Source organism: Lagopus muta, chromosome 1, assembly GCF_023343835.1.
Source record: "Lagopus muta isolate bLagMut1 chromosome 1, bLagMut1 primary, whole genome shotgun sequence".
NCBI lineage: Eukaryota > Metazoa > Chordata > Aves > Galliformes > Phasianidae > Lagopus > Lagopus muta.
Window position 1 is genome coordinate 71,930,271 of NC_064433.1, and position 22,644 is coordinate 71,952,914.

The following is a 22,644-nucleotide window of genomic DNA, read 5'->3' on the forward strand; positions in this document are numbered from 1 at the left end:
CATGCACACAACAAGGCCAGCACCAGAGCAGCCACTTTAAACATGAAGCTAGATGCTCAGCTATTAACTCCTTGGTTACTTATTCAAACAAGATCAGGGCTCTGCTTGGGGATGATTCTGGTGACTAACATGTATTTCCTATTCCTGGAACTTAGCTTAAATAGAAAAGACAGAATAGCAGAAAAGGTTATAGTGCCTCTATACACCAAAGGAAGAGCTGGTACCTGTACAAGAGGAGCACAGTAAGAGTTACTAAATCCTGGAACTAGAAGTGAAAGATGTTTCTTTTCGTTGTGTTTGTTACACAGAACAGCAGCGAATCATGCTGCCGCCACCCCTTAGCTGTTCAGGGTCACACGCATTTCATCCCACGTTCCAGAACATTCCCCCCCGCTGTAGGGCTTCACCACAGGGACATTTATGGCAGCGGGTTGGGGCAGCGCGACCAGCCCAATTCAGGCAGTGTGAGAAGGAGGTGAACAGCTGCTCCCCACCCTGCAGCAGGCTCTCAGAGGGCCAGCAGCGGGCTCACGGGGGTGGAGCAAAGCGGCTGAGCACAGCGGCGTTCCCTTTTTAGGGCTTTTTTTTTTTTTTTTTTTTTTGCCGGCTCAGCTCCTCCTACCCGGCAGCGATCCCCGGGGCAGAGGTGGAGCCGGCTAGGGCCGGCAGCGGCCGGGTTGGGCTGTAGGGGGTCGCGATGTCCCTTGCGGAGCGACAGCGAATGGAGGAAGAGGAGGGGGAAGGAGTCGGCGGCGGGGAGGAAGTGGTTCAGATCCGGTTGGGGGACAAGTGCTACCCGGTGTGCAAGAGGAAGCTAATCGAACAGAGCGACTATTTCCGAGCCCTGTACCGTTCGGGCATGCGGGAGGCAGGGCAGGGCCAGGAAGAGCAGCTGTTGCGCGGAGGGCTGAGCGCGCTGGGACTCGAGCTGGTGCTGGACTTCATCAACACTTCCTGCCTGGCCTGGCTGGAGCAGGAGGGTGAGGAGGAGCCCCCTCTGCTAGAGGAGCTGGTGGAGGCCGCCTCCTACCTGCAGGTCACTCCCCTGCTGCGCTTGCTGCTCTCCCAGGTGCGACTGGGCAACTGTCTGGAGCTACACCACTTGGCCCAGGTCTATGGCCTGCAGGACCTGCACGATGCCTGTTTGGACTTTATGGCTTCCCATTACCACCAGGTGCTGCGCAGGCCCGATACCCACCTCCATCTGCCTCACGCTCTCCAACAGCACCTGAAGGAGAGGCGGATGAGAGGCACTGCCACTCTGGTGGCCATTGGGGACTTCATGGGTACCTCATCCATGGGCCTGTCCCCAGGCTGTCACCCACAGCCAGAGGCCCCGTGGTCCATGCTGAGGTACAACGAGGAAGCAGAGCAGTGGCTACCCCTGGCCAACAACCTACCTCCAGATCTGGTGAACGTGCGAGGCTACGGGTCGGCCATGCTGGACAACTATCTCTTCATCATTGGGGGGTACCGGATCACCACCAGTCAGGAAATCTCAGCTGCCCATTGTTACAACCCTTGCCTAAATGAGTGGAGTCAGCTGGCTTCAATGAACCAGAAGAGGTAATCTCTGCACCCTGGTGTGCACATGCGTCCCTGTCTGTTTTCAAAACAGAGACTGCTGAGTCACCTGGAGTTGGACAGACGCAACCTTACAAGTAGTGATTCAGAGCTGTCTCTTGCACCGTGTGATGGGAAGGACTGAAGGGTTTGGCAGTAGCATAGCAGTCTAAAGGCTTTGGCTTTGCTGGCAGCAGCCCCCCAGCTGTGGCACAGCTTGGCAGCCTCTCTACTTCTTGGTGATCCTAGAATCTGGCACAGGGAGCTGCTATAGGAAGAGTGAGGAGAATGGGACTGTGAGCAAATGCAGGTGATTGAAGCCACAGCTGTGGGGAAATGGGAATTAGGCATCAGCTGAGGACTGAGATGTGGCCATCTGCCATATGTGGTCACTTTCACCTCTGTGTAAAGTAATGGTGGATTCCCATTTTTCCTTTAAATCATAGTGTTCTAGGAGCTCCGGTCTCTACAAACAGCCATCAGTACTGGTAGTGGAAATTCTATTTAAAATAACAAAACAATACAAAAGAAAAATCTATTGGTTTTTTGTAAATTTTAGCTTCAGTACTCTACGTGGTAAGAAGTTTTACTACTCATAATAGAGGTGTTCAGTCCATCAGAGCTAGGGATTGCTGAAAAAGATTGCTGTTAGTTTGTGCTTTTATAAAAATCCCAGTGTTTCGTAGGTCTGCATTGTTGTGAAGTGTTTACCAGAAAAAAATGGCAGGAAGATGGTCAGAAATTTCTCAATTCATGAGACTATTTGGACCTAGTAAACATTCAGCATCTTGATTGATTTATTTATTTTTCTTTTAATGTTTCTGATGAAGTTGCTATTCAGAAACTTGTTTAGGGAGCTAGTGTTGATGAAGACCCAAGAAGAGTCCTTCTCCCCAGGAAAGGCTGTGGCTGCTCGGCCTTAGTTGTGTTGAAGAGACAGCAAAATACAGGCTTTTACTTCACTGAAACAAAATATCAAAAATAAATTTTTTGCTTAAGAATGAAAATTCTCTTTTCTGGCCAGCAAATTGAAGTAGCAGCCAGAGACCCCAACCATTGGCATGAATGCTTTGAATTAGTGTAGTAAGTCCGTAATTTCTCTTCCAGTTGAGCTTGCATGCTAAAATGCCTCAAAAACAGGTTTGACCTAAAATGACCAATTTCCTACTTCAAGCTTCTTTCACTGCCTGTGTTTATCATTGTGAGAAATTCGCTGAAATTTTGCCTACCTGGTCAGTCATTGGAATTGATTGGAAACATAGGGTGTGTCTGGTTTGTTGGAAAGACACTGTACAAATAACTGCTATGAGGTGTTTAGCTTTTAAACGCTGTGAACAGCTCTTTCTGTGTGTGTATTTCTTGCAGTCTGTTGGTAATCTCTGGAGGCACCTTTGGGGACTGAGCTGTTTTGGTAGGCCTGGTCTATACAGCATTGCCTGCCAAAATTGCAGAAACCACGTTAGACTCAGTAGAAAAGAATGACAGATCAAACCAATCAGTGTCTCCTGTAGAAGCCCTGTTTTGATCAAATTATGAATTTTGGTATTGGTTTGCGTGGTGTCCATAACCAAGGTACGTGTTACTATGTGAAATAACTCTGCAGCGTGGCAAATGAGAGGGGTTTTAAAAATGTACGGTTAAAGGCCCCTTTTTTTTTTTTTTTTTTAATTTATTACCTGACTGTTCAAATTCTAGATGAGCCTTTTGCTTTCACACTTTCCCATTTTTTCTAGGATATATAGTCATTACATGAAAGAAATAAATGATTGATTTCTTCTGTTATTAATATTTTCATCTGCACTACCTTGCCAACAATCTTTTAAGCTCACAACACCTGGCAGGTGTTACTCAGCATGGGATTTCATATTGGCAATTTATGTTGGAAAAGGAGCATGCAAATAGATTTTTTGAAATAGTCACCAGTCTTACATTTCAGTGTGCCGATTGTAGGCTAATAGGGGCAAAATCATATTGCCTTCTAGGCTGGATGGCAGCTAATGAGGATGTAGCTTCATGAACAAAGAGTAGGGGAAATCTTTTTCATGGAAACTCTACTAATCCCATCATAAAACTTGTTAACTTCAACATCTTTGTGGAGTCTCAACCCTGAAGTTTTTTTTTTCTTTTTTTAGCTTTTCTAACCTAACATTTCAACTCTCTGAAACTACCAGATTGACCAGCTGAGCAGCTTGTGGCCAAAATCCAAAAAAGGATGGCTTGTGCTGTGGGAGATAAGAAGGGAAAAGGAATTTTTGTACTCAGTGTTTACATTCAACAGGAGCAGCACTGATTCTAATCTGCTGATGAGATGAGATGTAGTTTGCTTGGTATTGCATTTTTAGTTTGTTGTGCTGCAGTGAAAACAAGCAGGGCAGTTGCCTAGTATACTGCTTAGGTAATTGGCTTGTTTGGCTGTCTACCAAGTTAGTTGATGTCAGCTGATACAATTACATATTGTGGGTGTGTCTTTTACATACCTTGAGAGAAAGTTCTACTTCTCACTGAAGTGGGTTTGACTTCAGACAGCATTTTAGCAGTATTTAGATTTGGCCTTTGTGACTGGAACCATGTGTTGGCTTTAAGAGAAGAATGAGAAGAATAAGAGTTATGGATATAGTTATGGATATAACTGTGTTTATTTCATTTGAATCAAGTATTTTGCCCTCAAAGAACTTGTGAATCCTAAAATTTAACTATTTAACTCTTTAACTATTTGCTTTATTATAATGTGGAAACTGAGGATGTTGGGATCCGTTATGCATGCATAGGTGAAATATTCCCAACTTACCTCTAAATAGAAAAAAACTGTCAGATATATGCTGAATGCTCTGATTTGTGTTATAGCTTTTAGTTCTTTCTAGGCATAGAGATTTTACTACAATCATTTTAAATTCGTTTATAATAGGTAGCTCCCATATATTATTCCTGCAATGCCCATGTAAATTTGAGAAAATATTATGTCCTTTTTTTACGTACAAAAATTAGATAAAATAATTTGCCCAGGTTCATAGGGAGCTGGTGTCTGAGCCAGGAATTTCTCATCATCTGAGGCAAAATCTGATGCCAGCCATAACTAATCCCTAACAGATCATAGTTTCTAGATCTCTAATTTTTTTTTCATTCTAGAGGTGTTGCTGTGCTTGGAATAGTGTCTTCAGAGAACTACATGGACTTCTTTGAGGAAGAAACTTCATGTAAAGGTTGCCTAAGACTACTTGGGGTCTTTGGGGATAGGAAGGTAATAAGGAAATTTGAGGTTCAAGTCATGTATTTCAGTACCTTTCCATACTCTTTTTTTTTTTTTTTCTTTTTTTTTCTTTCTTATGCTAGCAGCTTAAATTGACCATGTAGAAATAATATAGGATTTCTACTGCATGTTCCAGTCACAGCTGTGTATTTCATGTTTATTTTCTTTCAGCACTCTCATGGCAGATAAATCTTCTAGTCTTGGAAGACCCTTTTAAGCCCCTGGCTGAGATTATATACATGCACTTAGAATATGGTTTTTTGTGAGCCTTCTCTGCCTGAACTGCTGCCACTCCGGGGACTCTTACAGGAATGCAAGAGAGAATGTTCCTAGGGATTGGTAATGGGTTAGGAGACTTCCTCTTTCTTTGTTTGTGTGGTGTTTTTTTTTTTTTTTAATCATTTTTTTCCCCTTTAAAATTGCACTTTGCTGGGGGTGAAAATAGTTTTTTCCAAAAATTTTCAGGTAAAAAATATACGTGTCGCATCTATCACAAATATATCATCCATGCTTCCAAAGCTCAAGAATGGAAGCAGTGTGTTCTGCAGTCATATAAAGGATGTATAAAGAATAGTTCATGCAATAAATGTGAAGTGCTTTGGAATTAACTTATTTCCATACTTAGCTACCTCCCTGATCAGAAAATCCTCTCAAATTTCTAAGCTAGCTTCTTATATACTAAATGAGTAAGGTCACTGTCAGTGAACAAAATAGGACTTGCTCTCTTCATAGCCAGTGGTCTCTTATAGACAGGTTATATGGTTGTTAATGCAATCCTGAGCAACCTACACTTTTCACAAAATGTTTGGGAAGTTATGCATTCCGACTGGTCCTTGTACATTAGATTATTTTTCCTTCCTGCATGAAGCACTCTGCACTTCTTTCAATGAATGAAAAAAGTTGTAATTTGAACTGCTGTAGAACCTGCTCTTGATTGTGTTCCTGGGACAACTTTCAAGAGGAAATGAACATCTTTAGAAGATGTAGCCATATTCCAACAAGAAGGGATAATCACTAGAGAGTATTTCATGTTCCTGAGTTTAGGTAACTCACATAAGTGAGTGGAGTTACCACAGCTGAATCTGACAAACTTTTAAGCTTGATTGTTTCCAAGCTGTAGTCCATGGAACACTTGTTATGGAGAGCTTGTTATAGAGAGCTGGCTCCATGTTTGTTGTTGTTGTTTCCAGCTTCTCCACCACATTAAGAGTGTAGAAATACACAAAGTATTTCTTCATGTTCTCTCTCCATAAAAACACCTGCTGTTACTGGCAAGGAAAGGTGAATGGGAGTTGTTTTTCATAACGTATTGGGCTGTTGTCCAAACATTCATGTAAAGCGTGCTAATAGGTACTTGTTGCAGCTTTTGAGTAACATATACCATAAATCTGAGATACTTGCACTGATTGTCATCCATTTTAATGAATGTTGGAAGTGGTTGAATCACTCGAGCAGGAGTTAAAATTATTGGCTTACCAGAGAAGTGAGTGTCAATTAGGAAACCTGAATTCTTATGTATTTGGACACTTGTTTTTCATGTCTTATCTTCTAGAAGTTATAGCATGTACAAGTGCTACTCTGAAAGTAATGTCTCATATTTTGTTACGTTAGTCCACAGCATTTGAGGTGGATGTTGGTGGTATGGCAGTACAGGTTGAACCTTCCTGATGATAGGCCATTAAATTTTGTTGCCGTGTGACAGATGGCAGCAAGGAAAGTTTGACAAAATGGCATCTGGCGTGGAAGTGCCTATGAAACAGAGGTGTGAAACTGAATTCCTCCACACAGGAAAAAATAGCACCTAGTTGACATCCATTGAGGGTTGCTGAACATATGGAGACCAAGCAATGGATGTTAGCACAGTGAGGTGGTGAGTGGTGTGTTTCAGCAGTGGTGACAGCAACAGTGTGTTGCTTCTGTTGGTGTGGATAAAAATCCATATACGTGCAGCATGGATGCTCCTTTTCATTGCTGGAGAGTGCGTAGTTAGTGGTGGTGACCATGTTGAAAAAAGGTGTTCAGTAGCTGAGAATTTGCTCTGTCAAATAGTGTTATTGTTCTCTTTGCATCTATTGCAGTTCCACAGAAATAAACAGGAGGCATTACTTTTGCAGCAATTAGCATATTAAATGTTACTAGAAAATTTTACAATAATGAAACACCGTCTCTGTGTGTACGAACTCATTTTGTAAGCCAAAAACCCTGTACCATCTCCATCATGGACACAAAGTTGCAGACTTTCTAATGTTGATTTTAAAGGATGTTTGGAAAATGAAGTTTTACTATGGTTTGGGTTGTTGTTGGTGGTGGTGGTGGTGGTGGTTTGTTTGTTCTTTTTTGTGTCTGCTAGTTTATGGACTTTTTTTCTCCATCATAAGTCTTACAAGAGATAGATTACTTTAAAAATAATTATGTTTTTGAAATGATTATCCTCATTTTGTGCCCACAATTGATCACCATAAAAAAAAAAAAAAAAAAAGGGGCAATTAATTCCTTCAAAGAAGCTTTTTAGTTTTCAAAGCTTTCTCAGGATGACAGGAACAGAATGATTCCATCTGGAAACAATTTTTTTTTTTTTTTTTTTTCCTGAATACATTTAATGAAAAGAAGTTGCAGAACAGTCTGCAGCTAGAGGTTTGTTTTGTCCAGATAAAACCCTGCAAAACTGCTTGGTGGTAAGTTTTTAATCTTGGATTCATGGGGAATGAAATTTACTTTACAGCTCAGCAGGCCAGTGCAGTGCTAAAGCACCACAGATTTGCAGATATAATGCAGTTCCCCATTTGTTTTTGTGTTAATCTGTTGCACACCAATGACTTTCATGCACTTAGTTAATCAGGATACTGTGTGGTAAAATCTCGTGGATTTGGCTTGAGATGGGCAGTACAGAAGGAATAACCTTGCTTAGATGATGGCATAGACTTGTGAGCAGGACTGTTTCTGAAGAAAGACTTTATGAGACCATCTTCCACAGCCAAAAGGGACAGATTGAACTTCAGATCCTCCATGCTTGCATTCTGCTATCCACAGACTACTTATTTCTATATTGACTTAAAACTGTGAGATGTAAGGCTTCTTGCACTTCAGTAACTGGGCAGTTACCCTTTGTTATGGATGAAATATAACAACCTAATTAAGTAGAATAAGAAATAAAAACAGATCATCATCTATGAAGTGCAGTGTATTTTGTTCAGCTATGAATGGAACATTAATTTACAGATACATCTTCCTTCATTGGGATGGAGAGTGTCTTTAGCAGTCTAAATTAATGCTAAATGAGGTACAGGAGTTTCTCTTTTTTCTCTAGTGCAGGATGCAATTCAGTGTTTACCACATTACATTTCTATTTGTTAAGGTTATTAAAGAGACTGTATAACAGAATGTGTATGCATTCCTACACTTGATAGTCCTGTTTGAAATTTCTGTAATTTTAACTGAAATAATCTTCTTGACTATGTTTTTATACATAATATATTTGTCTGTGCTAAAGGTACTTTAGTAAAATGTACTTCAGTATTAAAAATGAGTCATCTGCCAAACAGATTAGTTAACGAAACATTTACAGCTCAAACTGCCATAGACTGAAATCCAAAATAAAATATTAATTAGTCTCAGCATCAGCATCATTTATATCAAAATGCCACTGTTTGCTGTCCTGAAAAATTAAAGTGTAATAACAGGATTTTGGACATGCACTGGACGCTTCAGATTCTGTAAAATATTAATTGATACAATGTGATGATAAATGTGTTGGAGCCTGATTGGGAAGAAGTTTCTTTCTTCTGTTTTTCTGTACATTTGTTTAACCTATTTCAGTGCTGCGATCTTTGTCTTTCAGGTCAAATTTTAAGCTGTTGGCTGTAAATGGAAAACTCTATGCCATTGGTGGTCAATCCCTTTCCAATGTGGAGTGCTATAACCCGGAAAATGACTGGTGGAGTTTTGTAGCATCCATGCCAAATCCTCTTGCAGAATTCTCAGCTTGCGAGTGCAAGGGCAAGATTTACGTTATTGGAGGATACACCACACGAGGTAGAAAGCTTTTTTTATTATTATTTTCAACTGGTGTCATGAAACAAACCCGTGAAATGAAATAAAAAAAAAAATTAGTTCTGTTGTACTGGCATCAAGTTGTGGGCTTTTTCACAGTCTGTACCTAGGAGCTGTAATTCTGCATGCCAAACATAGGTACTTGAAAACTGGATAGCTGTCTGTAATTTCCCATATGACTAACTGGTATTTGAACCTGCAACTCTGCTCTTTGATAAAATAGACCAGTCGGTACTGCAGAATGCAGCTTAGTTCTCCTCCTCTTAGATTTTGGTCATATAGTAGAAAGAAAGGTCTCAACAGGTAGACCTTTGTGGAAAAATATGAAAAGCACAATATAAACAATATAGACTTTTAAATATTTGTTACAGTTCATATAGCATTTCATTTTTTGTTTTTGTTTTCCTGTGCATATAAAAGAAACTTGGGCTTTGTACTGAGTAAATGAGGGCTACATCACAGAGTTCCATTTCATGTGCCTTGTCTCAAATAGTAGCATCCCATTTTTTCCTCAGAAGTTTACTGCTGTGGAAAGACATGTGAACTTAATGTTTCCAGGAATGTTGGGATTTTTTTTGCCACCCTAGTGAGTCAGGGAATTATTCATTGTTTATAGGCAAAGATCATTTATATGTGGATTTTTGATCAGCATTTTTATATAGCACTGTTAATATGTTTCCTGTTTTTTTTTCTTTATTTAATGTGGATTAAGTGTACAGGAAGATGAGTAATAAGCAATGACCAAAGGTTATTACAGTGCAAGAAAATGTTGTAGCAGCACCTGCAAAGCCATGCTGCTCATGAACTTCATTTATGACAGTTATATTTATGGCTATCTATACCTGTGCTCTTACATAACTTGTTAGTGTGTCACCATCTGCTGTTCCACTTTGGAGTTCGTCTGGAGGTCATTGCGCAGAATAGCTTGTAATACAGAGCGGATTTTATTGAAAAACCAAACTGGAGTCTGCAAGCCTGTTACCACTTGTCACTTGGGTTTGTATTTAAGTTCTGGTCTCTGGAGGTTGAAACTGAATTTACTAGCTAAAAGCTCACGCGAATTCTTTGTTAATTTAGTGAAGCCTTCAATGAGGATGCTGCCCTGGACTACCCGGCAGTAAAATCAGGGAGGTAGTGTAACAATTTTGCAGATAACAGTGTTGCAAACACATCCAATGAGTTGTAGCTGAAGCAGAGACAGGACTTCAGCTTCTCTCTCTACTTTCATTTGGTACTGTTGCATGGATTTCCTGGTCTCTAAATGAGTTTGACCTAGTGCATTTCTCTCTTTATGAGGTACTGAAAACGAGCCCTTAGGTTATCCATGCCTCTTGATGGAATATAGCTGGCTTTATGAATGTTATTCCCTAAAACCTTGATTTGTGGATTGAAATGCAAAGTTCAGCTTGGATGATAAATCACCACTTGACAGCTATTAATGAAGCATACAATTATTATGATAATTTGATTTATCTGTGATCACCAAGTAGAGTGTTGTTCAATTTACCTTTTCATTAAAAATATCTTGCATGTCAATCAGAGGCAAAATCACAATTATTAGGTAATAGCTAGGATTTATGCTGCTAAAGTGTACTTTACCAGATCATTTGCATCATTCAATAGGACAGCAGCAGCTGAATTTTTCCTGCTATGGTAGAATAAAATGTCCTAGCTTTATCACTAGGGACAAAGACTCACAGTTCTCAGTAATCTATTTCTTCCCTGTCACTTATTCTTTTGCACTGTCCATAATAATGGCTAATACAGTTCATGAACATGAATAAGTGCCATTTATTTATTTGTAAATCTCTCTCCTCTGTTTCAGACAGGAATATGAACATCTTGCAATACTGTCCTACTTCTGATTCTTGGACCAACTTTGAACTCTGTGATGTCCATGTTCGGAAACAACAGATGGTCTCTGTTGAAGAAACAATCTATCTAGTAGGAGGTTGTATTCATGAACTTGCACCAAACCAAAAGTCCAGCCAAAGTGAAGATGTGTTAACTGTGCAGTCTTATAACACTGCTACCAAAGAATGGCTCTACCTCAAAGAGAACGCATCAAAGTCTGGTCTTAACTTGACTTGCACTCTACACAACGATGGAGTTTATATATTGAGTAGGGATATTACTTTATCTACGAGCTTGGAGCACCGTGTTTTTCTGAAGTACAATATATTTACAGACAGTTGGGAGTCACTGAGACGCTTTCCAGCCTTTGGACAGAACATACTGATCTGTTCTATGTATTTGCCTGATGTGTGAGATGTGTAATGGCATCAGGTTTTTCTTTGCAGCTCATTAATCATTCTCAGAAGACGTATTACTCCCTCTGTGTAATTCCAGTTTCAGAATGTAATACCTATGTGATTGCATAACATAGGTATAAAATACAGATTCTTCTCTTAAAAGGTTTCAAAATCCATTATTAAGAGCAATAGCTCTAGAAATGGTTCTAAGGTTTCAGTTTAATTTTCCTTTATTTTGTATTTAAATTTCACCAAATATTGTTTACAACTTAAACATAAATTTTTATGTTGGTAACTAATGAAGGATATAGTTCCAAAGGCAAAACTGGTTATTCTCATTTTATTTTCCATCATTATAGACAACACAGAAGAGAGAGTACACATGGTGAAAGTGAATATCATTAAATAAAATAAATGCTATGTAAAATACTGTATATAAGAGAAATCAAAAAAGGAATTTTTTTTTTTAAATACAATTTTTACACAAACTGTGTTCTATTGAGCGCATAATGTTAAAAATTGCTTACACTCTCATGTTATTCTCTCTTCTACAGTCACAAGTGAGAGTTTCAAGTGTTCCAGCAAGTAGATATCACCAAGAAACATCCCCTGAGTTTTTTTTCATAAAATGATTCACGAGGGACTGGGAAGAATTACCTGGAGACTGAAGTTTCTGTCTGGATTTTACACACTGCTTTAATGGCAGTTAGCAGAATTTATGGTTGCCATTATGACAAAGGTAAAAAGTCTGCAAATTTAAATGAAGGAGTTCGCTCATCTTCCAGAAGATATTCAGTTTTAGTTATCCTGTTTTCTGCAGTGCTGAATATTGAAAATCAAATTATAGAAACAAAGAAACAGGTGTTAGTAGCAAGCTGCATTGTAGGAAGATATACATGAGTACACACTGCGGTGAATCTGCACCAGGCACTTACTGCTTGATAACAGTCACCTAGGGCAAAAGAGGAGACTGAATCACTTGATGGGCAGGGTTCATTTTGTAAACGACTTCCTTATGACACCAGCTCTAACAGGTGTATGTGGATGTTGATTTTCTTGTTTTACCAGTAGCCTGATAGATATAACCAGTTTGCTACCTGAAGTTTGTTCGTTTCTCCAAAGAGCATAAGGGGATAGTCGCCATAGATTCTCATTTGTGTTTCCTACATTCTGCGTATTGCTTGAGACTCTTTTCTTTTTGGAGCTGACAGGTCCAAAAAGACCTTCCTCCTGAAGGCCTTGGTTGTTATCATGGGAAGGTTTCACAACTGCAGCCTTTGGGAAAGAGAGAACCGGATTAGGTATATATTGAACAGATTGCACTGATGTTGATTTTTGTGCCAGCTCTTTCTCGAAATGATGATATGTTATTCACTTGAATGTGTTCCTATCAAGGGGAGATATTTTTTTCCCCTTTTGAAATTCAGGAATCTGAATTGACTTTTGAAAATGGATGCCTGTTGTGCAGAGAAGGGAAAGACTGCAATGGTTCCCTCAAGGTTCTTTTAACTCCCATCTTTTCCATGGTCTTGAAATAAATTGAAGCTAAAAGAACTATCAGACAATTATCTCTCACACATTTTGTGCTTAGGTGCATAACTTTGATGCTTCTGATTATGTATAGCAACCCAAATAGAAAATTCCAGGAAACTCTGTTTGTCTAGTGTGGACACTAACCAAGGTACTTTGAATATCCAGAATTAACCTTCTGGGTGGTATTTTTGCAGTCTGGCAGAGCATGTTATGCTTAAGCCCCAAATAGTGTCTGCCATTCATCTGTGTGCATGAATTTCACGAGTTTTAGCCTTTGTCTATTTGTTAGTTTTCATTCCTTTGAAAACTTCATGCACTGAGCGGCTGCTGTGTTATGACAGTTGCATCAGACCAAAAAATGGCTTTTCTACAATGAAGAAATAGGGTGACTTTCCTAAAATTCTTAAGTGATTTGTTTTTAACTTTTATAAGTGTTTTACAATAAATATAAGCACTGTTCTATTGTCTGGTTATAAATTATTTCATCCACATTATTTTACTTCCTCCCTTTTCATTTCCGTGTATGCTACCCTACTATAATCCATTATTAAATTCAGATTAATAATAGTGGAGGAAATCATATTTGAGTTGTGGCATTCTCTCACCTGGCAAATTATCTGTGAAGAACTCCCATTTCCAGATTTTCAGTTTAGTATGTCTAATCCTTTCAAACTCATCCATTTTGTAGAGCAGGCATTATTATAAAAGCTGTGATATGGTGCTTTTAACATGGTCTTTTTCATGAGAGGCCATCTGAAATCAGAATTATATATTTGTTGGTTTCAGCTTCTGATAATTAGGTGACCGTGCAGAAATGTGGAGAACCTGCTCAAATGTAGAAAAGGAAAATACAGTTTTCTAAACTGCATTTAGAAAAGTAAATGCAATCAGACAGTGCAGTCAATCTGTGGAGCAAATTTATCAATAATGGCAATTAACTGTGCTACAGTAGCAAATCAAAACTGGTGTTGAATTGAGTAGTATGAAACTAATTAAGCTAAGTGGACTGTATAACTATATGCTGAAATAAATATGGTTTTTAAGCAAAAATAACTACAGAGAAATATGCAATGGATATTCCTTGTAAATCAGAGAAAAAATCCTACCTGTAACGGCTGTCCTTTGCCCTTTTTATTTTCTTTCCAACATTGTAACGTTCCACATAAGACGTTGCTGAACAGTTTCTGCCCTTCTGGGCAAGGAAAAATGGTTTAGAGTTACTAGCAGTGAGTAGTTTAATAGCTGCTTTTTAGCTATTGGAAATGTTCAGTGATTTTGTGTGCTGTGTTTGCTTTCTTGGTGGGGAGAAAAAATCCTATTTTATGGACAGAAAAGCTTCTGAAAAACAACAGTTGAAGTGTAGGTAAGTTGCTCTACGCTTATCTGCTGGTAAGATACACTTGATCTTACCAGCTACAAAATTCTTCAGTGTTATCCTGATATCCACATTCTAACTTACCACGTGGCCTTGGAGAGATTGTTCTACCTGCTTGTGTCTTCATTCCCGAAGACAACACCCGAGTAGGAATGCTGATCATGTAGGGACACATGGTTTTTGTGGTGTGGCAGTGTTTGTGAGATCTCTTGAAGGTGTGAAGAAGAACAAATATCCTGCTTGTAGTAACTATTTACTTGGTTGTTAAAATTGTTTGATAGAAAGTGGCAAGACAGAAGACAACTAGTAACCTCATTTTGGTCTCTGCTAACTATCTTCATTTTGAGCTGATGGCTACTTCCTATCTGTTTCTTCTGTTTCTGTCACCTACTAGCTTACAGTTTGCCTAAGTTTCTTAGAGTTGGTGTTCTCAAGACTGTATCCAAATTTAGAACTGCTGCTTTCCTGCTGTGGCTTGGTTATCCAGTACTTGCATATCCACTTTTCATCTTCATGGACTGAGTCTGCTTGATACTAGCCAGTAACAGCTGACTATAGTAAAGGATGATCCCAAGTTGAAAGAAAGAATAACAGGAAGAACAACAGCCTCTAAGTCCTGAGGGAAAGGTAAATGGAAAACTCTGGGAACTTTAGTCCGTTCCCATAAAATAGAAAAGTGTTTAGAAAGGTTGCTCACATCAAGCATAAGAGAGAGCATAATAGTTTCTTCCTTTCCAGGAATGGTTTGTGGTTTTCAATGTGAAATAAGAGTTATGTGGAGCTTAAGTTTAATCTCCCTGGCCAATGTCCATAGATTTCTCTTTCTGCCCTGTCAGCTGAACTTTGCCTGAATATTTTTTCCATTATTTGAGTGTTTTGTCCTACATCAGAGTCCAGACTGTTTGGATGAAATCATGTGATAACACTTTGTTGGCCTTTTCTTTTTGTTAGTCTCGTTTTCACTGGTCTGTGTCTATCAGCCACTGAGATGAAAAAGTGATTTGTTACTCAAGTTTTTTTTTTTTCATTTATTCAATTATTGGCTCTCAAAAGTTAAGTCTACTAAGCTACTTTTTTTTTTTTTTTTTCCTCCATTTAATCATCATTTTAGTGCGAAATGCTACAGATTCAGAATGTGTGGAAGTTGACCCATATCAGTAATGTGAGAGTGAAAGTCACAGAGTGCAGTGATGACAGTGTACAACATGCTTGAAGACCTACAAGAGCAGAGATTTATCATCACAATCACCCCTATAAGATAAGGTACATACTGTAAACGATGTTAAACCAGTGACAATCCCTGGGATACTTGTCAATGTTACCAGTGGACTTAAAAGGAGTCACCAAAAGTCCTTTCAGGGTGGAAACTGTCAGCATCCATAGTATGCTATATTGATTTTGCATTTACGATAATGACCAAAGGGTGGCTCCCTATACCTACTTATGAACATGAATAAAAGATGAGATAAAGAACTTTTAAACATTTTTCTCTACAGTACTAACACATTCTCAGAGTATGTTCTCTCTCTAATCAACTTAGAGTCTGTTTTAGTGTAATAATGTCTTTTTTTCACCAAAGGAAGGATGGAGTCTGGATTTTGTGAACTACTTGGGTAATGCATCCACATTTTTTACTTGCTATCCCAATTATGCATTCTTTATGATTTTTTTTTTCTGAAGCTAATTGCTATTATCAATAACATGTATAATGTCCTAAGTATGTCAGTATTTTTTACTGTAAGTAAGTTTCAGTTCCTTTATTTTAATTAGAAGGCTTTCATTACTGAAATACAGACTGTTAATCTTTTTATAAAAAGAAAATGAATCACTGCAATTACTGTCTCTTTCTAGTGGAAGGCAGATTAGACAACATCCAGTTTTAGAGTATCCAATTATCTTCTGTACGTTTTCAAGTAATACAAGCTTTGATAGGTAAGAAAGGTGCTCAGCTCTTTAGCATTCTCTGTTTGATGGAAACTTGTACCATTTAACTATAAACGCAAACTCTCTGAATCCTTAATCCCTCACTCCCTCACTTCATATTCTGTTTGGAATTTGTGATTATTTGATTTATTGTTCGTTTTCCACTGTCTGATATTTTCCAGATGTTTCTAAGGGTATGCCTTTATGATAAGAAGCCCTTTATAAATAATTTTCCAAAATTGAGTAGTTTACTCTGCTCCACCAGTATTTGCCTATGAAGATTTTACCCAGCCCCTGTAGCTGAAGAAATACTTTACCAGGGCAAACCTTAAATTCATTGCTTCTACTGTACTGGAATACTCAATTTTGAATTAAGAGATACACAAATCACAAATCACTGCTGACATAGGATTTCTTCTGAAACTGTCAACTTTCTGTATGTTGTAAGCTTCTGTTTGTTTCTGAATTATTTCTAGCCCTTCTTGTTCAAGATTGCTGTAAATATGAAGAGTTCCTCTGCATCTTACTCATAAATACTATGTAGCTTTTAGTATAACCTAATATCCTCCTTCCAGGAATCTTCCTAACTTCAAGTTCTCACATCTTCAAAATTACCTAACCTATAAACTTTCCGGTTAGCTTTTATTTGTCATGATTTGAAACACAATTATTTAGAATTCTGAATATGTTATTGTACTTAGTGAATGGTCTTGGTACACGGAATTTATGCAGAGTAAAGATAGTAGACCCTTATCTGTTGTTCTATAAGAAGAATTCAGCCACCACAGCTTGAAATGTAAAAAAGTGATGTTACTTATTCTCCTTTGGAACTTGGTCTAATTTCATTATTTACACTATTTACTGAGATCAGAAAATCTATTAGCAGTCAGCCATTTGGAAGTGATATCAAAGGGACTCTGTTTTCATCTTTGGGAATTTTTACGGTAGTTTTCTTTTTTCTACTGGGCTTACTGTATATGTCTGGTATAGCATTCTATCGTCTTTTTAGTAATGCAAGAGAAGTTTTGTCTTTTAACAGGTAGGGCCTTGATTTATTATGAAGACCAGAACTTTGTAATCTGAAATGTGTACTTCGCTGTTATAAATTAGCAACTCATAACTGCTCTGAAGCCCATAAAAACATTATTTGAGGGTGGTGGGGATGAATATGAAGTCAGAAAACAGATGCGTAGAAATAGCCATTCTCTAACCTCCAGGCATAAGCAATTTTCAAATGTGGAAGCAAGTAGAAGAAGTTTTAAATGCTTTTAAAGTAACAACTGCCTTTTCCCTCTTCCCCTCTCCTCCTTCAACCACAATAATTTCTGGTAAGGCATATGAACATTTGGAAGAAAATGTTAGTGATGAGGTAAGAATGCACTGTTCTTGGGAATATGATCTCTTATCAGAACTGCTGCTTTAGCAGGTCCAGAAACCTACTTCCAGCTTCAGTATATCTCTTTGAGTGATGTTTATGATTTTTCGTGACATACTATCACTTAACACATGTAATAATAAATGCGACAGGAATTACAGAAGCCCTATTGTATATCTAGGAGCGAATGCACAATGGGCTTGAAGAAAGACTTTTTTATTTTTTAAATATTTTTAATAGATCTGGATCTAAAGCCTTTTGATCTTAGTAAATCAGAACCAGCTTTGAATTTGACACATATTTCAGTGACTTAAATAATTCTGAAAGACTCTGAAAAGATGCTAATTTTGCAGTTGGCTGAGAAAACAAGAGGCATACATTGAAAACTTGGAGAATTCTTTTATGGTATGATCTCTGATATACCCCATCTGCATTGTGTGTTGTCTTACCTCTGTTCACACAAGTCTTTCAAATATACTGGTTCTAAACATTCAGGAGAATTATGTTTCCTTGGGAATATCTGGTGAACATGTTCTATTTTAGATTATAATACTATGAGGTTTGTTTGTTTGTTTTTCTTTCTGCAATGTCTCTGATAAAATAAATGGAAAAAAAAAATAAAATCTTGTGTATAGGTAGTTGTAGCATTGACAGATCCAACACTTCAATACGCCACAAGATGCTGTGTGGAACAGAGGCCCATCATTTTTGTTTTATGTAGTCAATATACGGATACAGAAGATTTATTTGCAGAAGAATTGAAACTTTGGCAGATAACCATGCAATGCAAAACAGCTCCATGAACAGCTTGAGAGCAACCCACTTCAGGTCTATGCTTTTATGTTTATCGAACAGCTCGTGAAAAGAGAGTATTTCCCTCTGTCCTACAACCTGCTATATTTGTGTCTATCGGTGAGGAATTGGGCATGGCTGTTACCAGCGCTGTTATTTCATTGAGGAAAGTGGATCACTTTGGAACTTGCTATCCAACATTAGTTATAGAGACTATTTTCACTGTTAAGGAATGGTTGTTGTTAATCAGTGTGGCCATAATGGCCCTAGAACATCCCTTTTCAAAGTAGCATAATCATAGAATGGCTTGGGTTTGATGGGACCTCAAGGATCATTTCAACCTCTGCCAAAGACAGGCAATTTCCAGCTACTAGATGAAGTGTTAGATCAGGCTGCCCAGGGCTCCATTGAACTTGGCCTTAAAGACCTTGAGGAATGGGGCACCCACAAGCTCTCTGGGCAAGCTGTTTCAGCACCTCACCATCCCTGCAGTTCACAGGGGCCCACCTTTCAAGTTTATCTAGGTCCCTCTGGATGGTATTCCTTCTTTCTGCTGTATCAACCACACCACTTAGCTTGGTGTAATCAACAAACTTGTATGTAATCAACAAAATTGCAATCCCATCATCTCTGTCACTGGTAAAGATGATAAAGAGTATCAGTCCCAAGATGGAACCCTGTGGGATACTCCTTGTAATGCGGTAGGAACTCTGAAATTGCTTCTTTGTGATTTCTCACTTGGTCCATCTACTTTCCAACACCTTCAAGTCCACAATCACGTTTGCCAGCAGCTTTTCATGAGAAGTTCCACTTTCTGTATGTCTCCTGATATCCAAAATAAACTTAGAAGAACATAAATTCTTTCCGCCCTTCTGGGTCCAGCATTCTGCTGATTCTCTTCCAATGGTAGAAGTTAAAAACAAAGAAATAAACAAACAAACAAGGTAATACTTTCCTCCCATGTGAGAGCAAGGACCCTAAGTCACCGACAGCCAGAAAAATCACTTGTTTTCTGTCAGGCCTTCACCACAGGGAGATTTTAATAGGGTGCAGTCTCTCTCGGCTTCAGGACATTCACTCTGTCAAGATACTCTGTCGATCTAGCAACTGCTTCTTTCAGGTGCCATAGGGTGGGGCATACTAGGAACTCAGCAGCCCATTAATTCTTTCCTGATTTCTGTGGGAGGTCTTAAAAGCAGTTGCAAGAATTTTTTCAGAGAGAGCAAGTTTGGGATTTGACTTCCAGACTTCATAGCAAGCATGGGTGGTGCACTGGAATAGTAAAATTTAACTTTTTGTCAAATTGAGATGCATTTACACTTCAGCATCAAATGAAGTCAGAGATCTAGGACATGTTTTGATGCCAAGAAAATATGAACTGGAGTACAGCATATGCCATTATTTTTAGTGTCCCAGTGTAGGTACAGCTCAATTGACACAAATTTACATAGAATTATGCAAAAGGTATAGAGGTCTTTCAGTATGACCTACAATGCCTAAGCATCAGGACATTACATTTCAGACACTTCTGCAAGGTTCAGCACTTACTGCCTTGCAAGAACTTTTTCTAACTCGGCATTCATAGTCAGTGACTCTGAGCTTGTTTTATAAATTTTACTAAGGACCTCTCAATACCATCTTCTCATTAATGCTCTACAACACTGAAAACGCTAGTGTCAAAACACTTATTTGCTCAATGGAAAATATTCATTTGGGTAGTCTCCCTCAACCCACGTTATCTGGACCAAAACAGTAAAGGACTTGCTCCTTCCTGTGTGGAAGAGCAATTCTTCCAGCCCAAGTCTCCATAGTTTTTGTTCAACAAAATACAAATAGATAAGAGACTGAAAAATATATTGTATGTGTATATTAGGAGCTACTGAGGAGCAATCAGTAAACAAGAATATTATGATATAAGAAAATAACTCAGCATTGACGTAGTTAAGTATTCAGCTAAGCAATAAAGGGAGTACACATTCAGCTGAAGAGACAGGCAGAGAAACAGAAGTAGCTGTTTCTCTGTAAATTATCTGTACAATACTGTGGTAAAGAAGATTTTGTTTTCAGATGCACACTTTTTTTGTGTAGGTTTTCTCTAAATCTTCTTCAACTATTATAGTTATTCAAATGATTTTTTTTAATGCTATGTCCTCTGAGTCTGGTGCTCTTTCGATCAGTTTCTTTACTTTGTTTAAAATAGAGTTTCCTTTATCAGATTTTAACAGATGTCTTTTCCTTTGTCACCCTTCCCTTTCCTCTTCCATCCCTTAATGTTTTCTGTGGCAGGGAAATTTTGTGCATGTTGTAGATGATTTTTGGAAGAGGGGGCAGCCTTGCACTTCCATCTCTCCATTATGTTCTAACAACAACAACTGGGAACAGTTAGGACCCAATTTCTTTACTGCACTTCTAACCATCATTCATTTAAAATATAACCTTCTGTTGGAAGAAAAAATGTATTCATTTGTATATCAGATTTGTAGAGCTGATTTCACTTTTTAATGTCATGTGGTATAACACTTTTGGATTCTCAGAACTGCCAACTGCAAAATTTATTTAGATGATGTTATGCTAAGGAGAGTTGGTAGTTGAAGAATAATATGAAGTGTTTTTTGGTTTTCTTGGAAAAGCTATTTCAGAGGCTTTACCATCACAGTTCTCCATGTTGTGCAAAGCTATGAATAAAGAAGCAGTAAGAACTTCACAGCAGAAGACTCTTTGTGAATTATTGTTTTATGCCATGGTATTCCTAAAGTAGCTAGATTGGAGAGGCAGAGATGTTTTCCATTCCTACAACCCTGTGAGTATGTCACAGCAGACTTGTTCTGGGTAGCTGACAACTTCAACTGTGCTGCGTCAAATAGATTGTATAGAATAACTTATTTATTTATTTAACAAATAAATGCTACTCTTCAAGCTCAGAAAGGAATTATTCTTCATTAGTGGTAACAACAAACTGAAGCTAAGAGTGAAATTCTTTTCTGCACAAGTTTCAGCCAGCTCTGCTTGGCCATGGTGCCAAGGTACAATTTGTGACAGAATCTTTGAGAGCTTCATCTGTCCAGCTGCTGATGGTCTGAAGGAAGGTTGCAAATCATTTCTGGTTAATTTGGTCTGTATACGTGTATACAAATGAGCTTTTACATGCTTTGAAGCATGCTGTTACTTCAAAAATCTTTCTTACACTACTATCTCTGCAAATCTTTTCCTTTAAATTTAGGAGAAATTTATTCTGAAAGAGATCTGGAACTCCCTTTTCCAAAAAACCATTCTGACTTGATCTGATTTTGATTGCATAATTGCAAACTAAACAGTTTCAGCATGTAGAAATACAGAGAAACTAAAATAATCTTATCATTTGAAAAATAAAAAGATAAATTATCAAATTTTATATGGCTCTACATCCTAGGTAAGATAGGTTTAATGATTTCTTAGTGATGTATGTATGTAGGTCACTCCAAAAGTAATACCTCGTTTTAATTTCCATGGAAATTGAAGCAGATACAAGGAGCACAATATTATTTGATAGAGCAAATTCTCAACTACTTAACATTTGTTTTCAACATGGTCTCCATGTTTAGGTATGCATTTTTGCTAGCAATGAACAAGAGCCTGCATGCCAAACTTCTAAAAGCCTGCATGGTTGCCTGGAACATGGCTTTTCTTTCACGTCACTGTCACCACTGCTGAAACACAGCACATACCACCTCACTGTGCTCACAGTGTAGCACAGTACAACAGAAAAAAAAAAGGTAACAATTCCAGTGGGAATATCTGCTGCCCTGCCATTAAACATCTGCCTCTGGACCAACATAATAAAATGGGAGACATCACTTTTGGAACAGTCTGTATACTCTGTCCCAAGTTAGATTTCAACTCTGCGTGTAGTTTTAACAGAAACTCTCATCTATCAGATGTTACAAAAAGTCATATTTTGTATTGTTTAGGAGCATTTCCAAAAATAAAACTCATACACTTAGGATAAACCCTATGCACCTACTCCACAGTTTGAATGTGCTGCTTTTGAACAAGCATACTATGCATTCTATAAACATTTATCATATAATACATTTCCTTCAGTAAATATTTAGTTATCTAACTTATTCCAACACAGATGTAGACTTCCCCAGGGGTAAGGCGGAAGATGATGCTAGGTGTTGCTACTGCTTTTGCAGTACTGGTGCATCATTGCTGAAAGAGCCTGTTATCTAGAATAAATATGAGGGTTTGTTTTAGTTAAAAGGTTTTGTTCTGGTTATTTGTGAAATAAAAAGCTATGGTGAGCTTATTTCAATTGTATATCTGTGCAGCTTTTGATCATGATGGAAAAACATTTTTTTAGGCTTTGCAATAGCTGTAATAATTCCCTGTGCAAGGAGATGCAGTCTACACTAACGTATGCTGCTAATTGCAAGGTACAGATTTGCTAAACAGAGTATAACCAGGCCTACCATATCCTATGTTCTCAATGCAATACATTGTTGGTATTTTTGTACTTGTGTTATCTATTTTGCGGCTGTATCCTGTTTTTAAC

The 22,644-nt window shown here is 38.2% G+C and overlaps 1 protein-coding gene across 1 annotated transcript; it reads left to right on the forward strand.

Annotated features, from left to right (window-relative positions):
- Positions 1-656: 656 nt before the first annotated feature.
- KLHL42 (kelch like family member 42) lies at positions 657-20,778 on the forward strand. Its single transcript, XM_048934406.1, has 3 exons — positions 657-1,566; positions 8,649-8,842; positions 10,686-20,778. The coding sequence occupies exons 1-3, from the start codon at positions 698-700 to the stop codon at positions 11,126-11,128; spliced, it is 1,506 nt and encodes a 501-aa protein (XP_048790363.1). The 5' UTR covers positions 657-697; the 3' UTR covers positions 11,129-20,778.
- The last annotated feature ends 1,866 nt before the right edge of the window (positions 20,779-22,644 follow it).